Source organism: Macrotis lagotis, chromosome 4 (genome assembly GCF_037893015.1).
Source record: "Macrotis lagotis isolate mMagLag1 chromosome 4, bilby.v1.9.chrom.fasta, whole genome shotgun sequence".
Classification (NCBI taxonomy): domain Eukaryota; kingdom Metazoa; phylum Chordata; class Mammalia; order Peramelemorphia; family Peramelidae; genus Macrotis; species Macrotis lagotis.
Window position 1 is genome coordinate 79,423,804 of NC_133661.1, and position 11,076 is coordinate 79,434,879.

Genomic DNA, 11,076 nt, shown 5'->3' on the forward strand with positions numbered 1-11,076 from the left:
CTCAGACAAAGCAGCAGCAAAAATAGATAGCTTAAAAGAGATAAGGAAGGAAACGATATCCTCCTAAAAGGTACCATAGACAATAAAGTCATTTCAATATTGAATATATATGCACCCAGTGGGACAGCATCCAAATTCTTAGAGGAGAAGCTGAAAGAATTACAGGAAGACATAGATAGCAAAACTCTACTAGTGGGAGACCTCAACTTCCCGCTATCAGATCTAGATAAATTGAATCATAAAACAAACAAGAAAGAAATTAGGGAGGTAAATAGATTGTTAGAAAAATTAGATATGGTAGATTTATGGAGGAAACTGAATGGGGATAGAAAGGAATATACCTTTTTCTCTGAAGTACATGGAACTTATACAAAAATTGACCATGTACTAGGACATAAAAACCTAATGCTCAACTGCAGAAAGGCAGAAATAGTGAATACATGTTTCTCAGATCACAATGCAATAAAAGTCATATGCAATACTGGGCCAAGGAGATATAGACCCAGAACAAATTGGTCACTGAATAACCTCATTTTAAAAAATGAGTGGACCAAACAAATTATAGAAAGAATTAACCATTTTATCATAGATAATGATAATAATGAAACAACATACCAAAACCTATGGGATTCATTCAAAGCAACTCTCAGGGGATATATTATAGCTCTAAATGCTTATATGAATAAATTGGAGAAAGAGGAAATCAATGAACTAAACATGCAACTAAAAAAATTCGAGAAAGAACAAATCAAAAATCCCCAATTAAGTACTAAATTAGAAATTCTAAAAATTAAAGGAGAAATTAATAAAATCAAAAGCAAAAAAACTATTGAATTAATAAATAAAACCAAAAGTTTGTATTATGAAAAAACCAATAAAATTGATAAACCTCTGGTCAATTTGATTAAAAAAAAGAAAGAAGAAAACCAAATAGCTAGTATCATAAATGAAAAATTGAACTCACCACCAATGAGGAGGAAATTAAAGTAATAATTTGAAATTATTTTGGCCAACTCTATGCCAAGAAATATGATAATCTAAGTGAAATGGATGAATATTTACAAAATATAAGTTGCCCAGGTTAAATGAAGAAGAGATTAAATACCTAAATAACCCTATCTCAGAAAAAGAAATTCAACAAGCCATTACTGAACTCCCTAAAAAAAATCTCCAGGGCCTGATGGATTCACAAGTGAATTCTACCAAACATTTAAGGAACAATTGGTTCTAATCCTATATAAATTCTTTGGAAAAATAGGGAAAGATGGAACTCTGCCTAACTCTTTCTATGAAACCAGGAAGAGTTAAAACAGAGAAAGAAAATTATAGACCTATCTCCCTGATGAATATAGATGCAAAAATCCTAAATAAAATCTTAGCAAAATGATTACAACAAAAGTCATCACTAGGATAATACATTATGATCAAGTAGGATTTATTCCAGGAATACAGGGTTGGTTCAATATTAGGAAAACTGTTAGTATACTCAATTATATCAACAACAAACCTATCAGAAATCATATGATCATATCAATAGATGATGAAAAAGTTTTTGACAAAATACAGCATCCATTCCTATTAAAAATACTAGAGAGTGTAGGAATAAATGGACTGTTCCTTAAAATAATTAGCAGTATCTATCTGAAACCATCAACTAGCATTATACTCAATGGGGAGAGGCTAGAGGTATTCCCAATAAGATCAGGGGTGAAACAAGGATGCCCATTATCACCACTACTATTCAATACTGTATTAGAAATGTTAGCATCAGCAATTAGAGAAGAAAAAGAAATTAAAGGAATTAGAATTGGGAAGGAAGAGACAAAACTCTCACTCTTTGCAGATGACATGATGATCTACCTAGAGAATCCCAAGAAATTATCTAAAAAAAACTACTGGAAACAATTAGCAATTTTAGCAAAGTTGCAGGTTATAAAATAAACCCTCATAAATCCTCAACTTTTCTATATATGTCTAGCAAGAAACAGCAGGAAGAGCTAGAAAGAGAAATCCCATTCAAAGTAACTTGAGACAATACAAAATATTTGGGAGTCTATTTGCCAAGACAGACTCAGAATCTTTTTGAAAACAATTATAAAACACTTCTCACAAAAATTAAATTAGATTTAAATAACTGGGCAAATATCAACTGCTCATGGATAGATAGAGCTAACATAATAAAAATGACAATTCTACCAAAACTAAACTATCTGTTTAGTGCCCTACCAATCAAAATTCCAAAAAATTACTTTAATGAGTTAGAAAAAATTGTTAAGTAAATTCATATGGAGAAATAAAAAGTCAAGAATTGCCAGGAGCTTAATGAAAAAAAGTACAAAAGAAGGTGGCTTAGCCCTACCCGATCTAAAATTATATTATAAAGCATCAGTCATGAAAGCTGTTTGGTATTGGCTAAGAAATAGAGTGGTAGACCAGTGGAATAGACTAGATGTAAAAACAGGAGATGATTATAGTAATCTGCTGTTTGATAAACCCAAAGAGTCTGGCCATTGGGATAAAAACTCCCTCTTTGATAAAAATTGCTGGGAAAATTAGAAGTTAGTATGGAAGAAACTTAGCTTAGACCAACACCTCACACCCTTTACCAAGATAAGATCCAAATGGTTACAGGACACAGACATAAAAAACAATACTATAAGCAAATTAGAAAATCAAGGACTAGTCTACCTGTCAGATCTATGGAAAAGGGAACAGTTTATGACTAAGGAAGAGTTGGAGAATATCACCAAAAAACAATTAGATGATTTCGATTACATTAAATTAAAAAGCTTTTGCACAGATAAAACCAATGTAACCAAGATCAAAAGAAATGTGGTAAATTGGGAAACAATCTTTACAACTAATGATTCTGACAAAGGACTCATTTCTAAAATATACAGAGAACTGAGTCATATTTTTAAAACAAAAAGCCATTCCCCAATTGACAAATGGTCAAAGGATGTGCAAAGGCAATTTATAGATGAGATCAAAGCAATCCATAGCCATATGAAAAAATGCTCTAAATCATTAATTATTAGAGAAATGCAAATTAAAGCTTCTCTGAGGTACCACCTCACACCTCTCAGACTGGCCAATATGACCAGGAAGGATAATGATCATTGTTGGAAGGGTTGTGGGAAATCTGGGACACTATTACACTGTTGGTGGAGCTGTGAACTCATCCAACCCTTTTGGAGAGCTATTTGGAACTATGCCCAAAGGGCAACAAAAATGTGCATACCCTTTGACCCAGCAATACCACTACTGGATCTATACCCTGAAGAGATGAGGAAAAAGGGTAAAAACATTACTTGTACAAAAATATTTATAGCAGCCCTGTTTGTGGTGGCAAAGAATTGGAAATCCAGTAAATGTCCTTCAACTGGGGAATGGCTTAGCAAACTGTGGTATATGTATGTCATGGAACACTCTTGTTCTATTAGAAACCAGGAGGGATGGGATTTCAGGGAAACCTGGAGGGATTTGCATGAACTGATGCTGAGTGAGATGAGCAGAACCAGAAAAACACTGTACACCCTAACAGCAACATGGGAGTGATGTTCAACCTTGAAGGACTTGCTCATTCCATCAGTGCAACAATTGGGAACAATTTTGGGCTGTCTGCAAAAGAGAGTACCATCTGTATCCAGATAAGGAGCTGTGGAGTTTGAACAAAGTTCAAGGACTATTCCCTTTAATTTAGAAAAAACAGATATCTTATTGTCTGATCTTGTTACCTCTTAGACTCCTCTTTAAGGATATGATTTCTCTCTCATCACACCCAATTTGTAACAAGGTACAACATGGAAACAAAGTAAAGACTGACAGAGTGCTTTCTGTGGGGGGGAGGGGGGAGGGAAGCAAGATTGGGGGAAAAATGTAAAACTCAAATAATATCTTTAATAAAAATAAATTAAAAAAAAAGAAAGTGTGAGGACTAGGGGCAGCTAGATGGTGAGGTGGATAGAGCACCAGCCCAGGAGTCAGGAGACCTAAGTTCAAATCCAGCCTCAGACATTACCTAGATGTGTGACCTTGGGCACTTAACTCAATTGCTTTGTAAAAAAATAAAGAACACAAAACAAAAAAAATATGTTACAACAGAGACAGAGTACTTACTGGATGTTTATTGTCTCAATGTTATAAGATCCTTGTAAGGAAAAAAATTTTCCACAGAATGAGAAGGATATTTATTTCTAGTAATAAGAACTCATATTCATGTATCAGTAACAGTTGGAAAAAACCTTCCTCCCAACCACCCAGTACATAATTACTGTTGAGGAAAGTAAAGAACAAGGAAGATATCTAATTTATCCATTCAGCCAGTAAACATTGGCATCCAAACTAGAATTTAAGTTGTCTAATTGAAACCTGTATAATCTTGTCTAAAGAAGGAGGGCTGCAAAGGGCTGGTATGATCCGAGGGATTTGGGATAGGAATAGGTCATGTCTTCAAGCTCTAGTTAACATTTTCTAGTAGACTTAATAAATCTGCCCCACTGAATGTCCCTTTTTATCAGTTAACTACCTGTTCTCCCCAGAGACAGACAGATTCTGGTTTGGCAGACATCAATTTCATCATGCATCTTTTCACGCAAGTTAGTGTACAGGAGTTTTTTCTTCTGGTAGAAAGAGAATACTATGCTGCTTTCCCCATATTTAAAAAAGTCTAATGAATAGTACGTAGGTAATTTTGCCTATCGAGTCTCTAAATTTTAAATTAAAGAACTATTGAAGAAGTTAGAAGTCATAAATCAAAAGTTATTTGTTCTGAAAAGCAAATATTAAGATCAATTTTGAAAAAATGTATGATGCTTACTAAGTAATATAGACATATTTGTACTGAAACTTAAGAGTCTTTTTTATAAATGACTTGTAAGGAAAGTAGGCAGTGCTGGGGAGACAGAACTGGAGTCAGAAAGACCTAAATTTAACCCAGTTGCAGACACTTTGTGACTTGGGTAAGTCATTCAAACTGTGTTTCTTCAACTATAAAAGGATAACAAAAGCACCTACCTCCTAGAGTTGCTGTTAAGAATCAAATGAGATATTTGTAAAGTGCTTTGCACCTAGTAGAGGTGATGTCAGCTACTTTGTCAGAACAATTGTATTAGTTACAACAATGAACACAAGTCTGATAATTTCTTCTATAAAGTCAGCATTGAGATGATGAAATGAAACTCAGTGCAGCTTTATTCTGTTATTTACTTTGTAGCTCATTCTGACCATCACACTGTTAAATCTGAGCATTAGGTGTCTGAAAATAGTATTTGGCCAAAATCACTAATTCTTTTTCCAATTAAACTGCTTAGATCTTTGCTTTGGAAAACAAGGTTTTGTGCTTTTTGCAGATATAACAACAAATACAACAACAATTCTTAAACTGAGGTTTCTGAGCTTACTTTTAAAATATTTTGATAACCATATTTCGATATAACCATTTTCCTTTGTCATATTATATATTTTATTATATGCCCTCAAAAATATTATTCTGTCAAGGACTACACAGACTTCATCAGACTTTCAAAGGATAATTTTTTTTTTTAGATTTTTGCAAGGCAATGGGGTCAAGTGGCTTGCCCAAGGCCACACAGCTGGGTAATTATTAAGTGTTTGAGGTCAAATTTGAACACAAGTACTACTCCTGACTCCAGGGTCGGTTCTCTATCCGCTGCGCCACTGAGCTGCCCCAAAGGATAAATTTTACGAAAAGAGGTTAAGAAAAAAGTTTAAGAACAATATCATTATGTATTTTCAAAAGGTAATGGTGTGGTGGTGAGAGTACTGGTCTTGGAGGAGTTTATTTTTATTAGTGGTGTGTCTCTGAACAAATCACTTAACCTGTTTCAGTCTTAGTTTAATTATCTATTAATTGAAGGTAGTGCCAACAGCTACCTTACAGATTATTATGAGCATCAAATGAGATGAGAAAAAATGTTTTGTCAATTTTGGAACTCTTCATAAAATTTGACTAGTTTTTATTGTTATATTTCCTAGGGTCCTTGAGGTGAAATGTTGGTAAGGAATCTGGAGACAGTTTTTTTCTGAATCTACCTCAATCTGTTCTCAAATTTTCCAATTAAGTTTTAAGAAAAATGTGTTTGGAATATTTTTTTATAGTGAGCAGCTAAATTCCAGTCTGGTGGTTTGGTTAGCTGTCAATATTTATTTCTTAAAACTGTTCAAATAACTAAAATTCAATAAATACTCCAGAAAAACTTGTTGGCTGATTGAAAAGTGCATGAATTTTCAGGATTGAATGATTTTCTATTTCCAAAAAAAATTCTGTGGTCAAAATCAGAATTAAATGTACTTTAACTCATATGAGAGCATTAAGTTCATTTCCATTCAAAATATGACATTGCTTTTGTAATTAATTTTAAAACATTACTTTCCTTAACTGTGTCAACTGACATCTCCTTTGCTTCCTCCATAATTCTGTAATATCACAAACATACATACAGATAAAAAAGATCACTGGTTAGCATGTAAAATAACAAGTTGACTCAGCTGATTACTGTTTATAAGAAAATAATTTCAAATTTAATCATTTAATATTTCCAAAAACTTAAACATGAAACTGTACATGCATAATTTTAAAAATAATATAATAATAAGTAATGGTAGAAAGGGTCAGGAAAGGGGACAATTAAGGATCCTTTTCCCTCCATTTGAGGAAAAGTTGAAATGAATTACTATAATATGGCTTGTCTTATTCTAAATAAGTATTAGCATTATCTAATAATGAGTTAAGAAAATATTCCAAGGGACCCAATTCTACATCTTTAATTTCAACTAATTTATCCACTCAACCAGTAAGCATTGGCATCCAAACTAGAATTTAAGTTGTCTGATTGCAACCTGTATAATCTTGTCTAAAGAAGGAGGGCTGCAAAGTGCTGGTATGATTTGAGGGATTTGGGCCCTTTCCTGGCCCTTTAATTTCACCTAATTTAAAACAATTTATCCCAGTATTCAATTACCCCCAGAATGCCTGTAACTAAATGGCAGTGTATATTTTCCATTACCTTTGAGACCTGTCTAAAAGGTGATTTTATTTTAGTAGTGTTGGCAGATTTAAATTCAAATTACAGTAGTACTTTGCTTAAAATTGTGTAGGAAATGCAATTGTTCTGGTTAACTAAAAATCATTTTTGATTTCACTTAGCTTTTCAGTTTTGTTGGGAATTTTACTAAATGTATTAGTTCACTTTTGCACTCTAAATGTATTTACTAAATGTATTAGCTTAATAAATACTAAATGTATTAGTTTACTTTTGTACAAACACAACATGTCCCACGTCTCCTCTTCTCCACTCACATTGTCACCATCCTAGATCCACCTAGGGGATCATTCAGTCTAGTTTCACATCACTCCCACAATAATCTTGTTCAAAGCCAGGGTCTGACCAGTGCTTTTAGGGTGGGGTTCCAGTGGCTTTCTCTTGCCTCCAAGGTAAGTCAAAACTCTTTAGTCTAATTTTCTTTAAGTCCCTCCACAGCATTTCCTATTACTCTCTTTTATTCATTCTCAGTTTCAACCAGGTTGGATTTTTGACCACGTTGTTATCCTGTCTCTAGGCCTTCACAGAAGTTCTCTAGGACAGCATCTCATGCCAATCCCTTTCCTGCTTCAAAATTTTGTTCAAGTGCCACCTTCTCTAGGAAGCTTCCTATTCTTTCTTCTCCCTTTACAGCTAGAGAAACAGACCCCAAAAGGTTAAATGACTTGAACACAAGTGGAGCCATGGGATTTATTACTGAATGGGGAACTCCGTTTTATCCCTACCATCTGCAAATTACTTTTCTTACCCGTTGCTCCACCCTGCCCCTTTGGAGCACCTGGCCTGCTGTGGGTGGTCATGTCTAGATATCTAGACAGACAGCTAGGTAGCACAGTGTGACTGTAGGGCCTGAGTTAAAATTCATCCTCAAGCCAATTAATGGTTGGTGGACTTTGGGCAAGTCATTTAACCACTGCCTGCTTCAGGTTCCTCATCTGTAAAAGGAGGATGATCATTAATAGCTCTCCTCAGGGCTTTCCTGAGTTTAAAATATTTGTAAAGCACTAAACTATGCTGATTCTCTAGATATGGCTCCAGAAACCCCTTGGGGTATGAGCTGTTTTAAAATTCTTTTGTATCAACAGGGCATGTATAGGAGGACGGTCCCATGTCCATGCAGGAAATGGATTCCCTATCAACATGGAGTTCTCCAAAAATAACATGGTACCAATAGGATTGATTGAAAGAAGACACCACATATCCTTTTTGTGGAACTTCATGACTCTGAAGAGATCTTTTAAACTGCTCCCTCAGGAAAAGCATTTCTCAGTTGACAACTGAGTCAGTTCCTGGACAGAGGGAACTCTTTCGAGCAGGATCTGCATCTGTATCTCTTAGAAGCTCTGTTCTACAGCTTGGACCTTGGGCATCATCTAGCCCAAGCCCTTCATCTGAACAAGGCAGGATTAAAGATCTGTGGCCCACCCTCTCTGCCCTTCCCTGGATGGGAGCCCCTGCCAGCCCTAGCTCTGCGGTCCTGGGATGGAAGAACTTCAGCTGGTCACCCATTCACCCTCACGAATCTGCGCGTGTCCAAGGTGACCAGGAAAGAGGGCGCCAGGGGTGACCCGGGCGGTGGCAAGGATTGGTTCCCTGGGCCGCCCCCAGTGAAAGAGAGAGGGACAAGGCCCGGGGGCTCTGCTGCCCGTCCGCAGGAGGAGCCGTTGGGATTCCATAGTGTCCAGGGGCCTCCGGCTTCCGAACCCGGCCTTCTGCCCGAGCCCCGCGTGGGCACACGGGCACTTGTGGCAAACGAACTGTTTTGGGACAAATAATTAATAACAACAACAACAATAATAATGGAATCTTTCAACCTAATAATAATGATGGAAACTTTCAACATAATAACAATAACAACGATAATGATATGATGATGATAATATGATAATAATAATAATGGAAACTTTCAACATAATAATAACAACAACAATGATAATAATAATAATAATAATGACGGAAACTTTCAACCTAAGAAAGGCTCCCGGGACGCGGGGGGGCGGCGGTTGGGAGCGCCAGCAGCGCCCGGGACTACATTTCCCAGCAGCCTCCGCGGCTCCCTACCTAGGGCGGGCTATGCACCCTGGCAGACCCGGCCGACGCGGGCTCAGACGCCGTGTTGGGGAGGGCTCAGCTCTCTTCCTGAGGGGAAGACGCGCCTTCAAAAGGCTCCCTAACGTCCGCGGCTCGCCACCCCACCGGTCGCAGGGGTAACGACTTAGACGGGCTCTTGTGAAGTCAGCCCTGGAATGTGGGCGCCGCGGCCCGCTCTAGAGCATGCGCAGTTGAGGTGCCTTCGGGGCGCGGGTCCGGCTCGCGCGCCAGAGGCTGGAACTGCGCAAGCGCGGGAGTCTAGGGGGCGTCATCGAGGAAGAGGAAGGGCGGAGCCAAGGAGGGGCCCGCCCGCGAGCCGCTCCAACGGCAGCCGCGGCGGGAGAACTTCCCTATAGGGACGCGTGGCCCGCTCTCGCCGGGGTCAAGGTCAGAACTGTGAGTGTCGGCGGCGAGCGCGCCCACCTGCTGCGGGCCACGCGAGTGCGCCTGCGCAGCTCCTGGAGGGCCCGCGGGACCGCCCCGCCCCTTGACGGGAAAACCGAAGATGGCTCTAATTCATCCTCTTAACAAAATGACATCGGAGCCTTTGGTTCTGCAGGTGCGACAGTTTTTGTTTCCACAATGTATCTTGGAGTCTTGGACTTTCAGGAAACGACGGTTGATTTCCATCCAGATGATGTTTTAGTAAAATAAATAGGATCTGAGTTTAGTTGTCCAAATCGTCAGCGGTTTAATAAAAAAAAAATAGCTTAAGTTTGGTTCCTTTCACGGTGTGACGCCTAAAAAAATATCATTTTTATTAGGAAACTACTTTCGTGGAATTGATATCAGAAATCTTGCCTGGGAGGGAAGTAATAGTTTACATTCATTTTAATAAATATTAAATACGGCGGTTAGGTGGCGCCGTGGATAGAGCACCAGCCCTGGAACCAAGAGGACCTGAGTTCAAATGTGACCTCAGACACTTAATAATTACCTAATTGTGTGGCCTTGGGCGGGCCATTTAACCCCATTGTCTTGCAAAAACCGGAAAAAAGGGGAAAGAAATATTAAATAGTAAATGAACATTTATTAACTGCCAGATATTATACTAAGCCAGGGGAACAAAAACAGCCAAAAAGATGACAGTCCCTGCTCTCAGAAGAAACAAGAAAACTGTGGGCCAAGTGATACATAAGGGTTGAGTTGGAGCCAATCAATAGAAGGAAGGTGGTAGCATTGGGGTGATTGGAAGAGACTTCCTTTAGAAGGTGGGATTTTAGCCGTAACTTGAGGGAACCAGATCGTGGAGAAGGAGGGAAGAAAAGAAAGAGTATAGTAGATACAGGGCACAGCCAGAGGAAATTTCTGGAGTCTCTGAGTGTCACTGAATTGAGGCTCTGTAGTGATAAGATCCAAGAAGGATGGAAAGATCAGTATTGGATAACTAGTATCTGAAGCTGAATTGGAATTCAGGTCTTCCTGAAACCAAGTCTGACACTCTATCCACTGAACCACCTAGCTCCCTCTTTACAGGCCCTCAGATTCACATCATTATTGAAAGTCCCTGGGTGGCTAGGTGACGCAGCACCAACCCTGGAGTCAGGAGTACCTGAGTTCAAATCCGACCTTAGACACTTAATAATTACCTAGCTGTGTGGCCTTGGGCAAGCCACTTAACCCCATTGCCTTGCAAAAAAAAGTCCCAAATACACAAACTTATGGATAAATAATACTCACTTATTTTGATTCCTTAGTTTTTGTCAAATTCCATTTCTTTCTACTTTTGATTTTCTTTCTCCAAGATTTTGATTTGCTCCACTAATGAAATAGTTACTCTAGTAAGATTCTGAAACTCACCTGAAAGGATAAGGTACCAGACACTGAGGTCCCTTCTTGAACTAAACTACCAAACATTTAAATTCTATTGCAGAGAACAAGACTCCAATGGGCTGATGACTCATTTGAATGCCAGTTGTAT

The 11,076-nt window shown here is 38.1% G+C and overlaps 1 protein-coding gene across 5 annotated transcripts in view; it reads right to left on the reverse strand.

Annotated features, from left to right (window-relative positions):
* Window positions 1-9,434, reverse strand: part of CC2D2B (coiled-coil and C2 domain containing 2B) — a 131,181-nt gene extending 121,747 nt beyond the window's left edge. For 3 of the 5 annotated variants that reach the window (XM_074233264.1, XM_074233260.1, XM_074233262.1), the window contains exons 1-2: window positions 9,126-9,433; window positions 6,396-6,438 (exon numbers count right to left, since the gene is read on the reverse strand). In XM_074233264.1, coding sequence (XP_074089365.1) covers window positions 6,396-6,434 — 39 coding nt within the window. In that variant the 5' untranslated portion in view covers window positions 6,435-6,438; window positions 9,126-9,433. The other 2 variants (XM_074233263.1, XM_074233261.1) reach the window with 2 other exon arrangements.
* Between the last annotated feature and the right edge of the window lie 1,642 nt (window positions 9,435-11,076).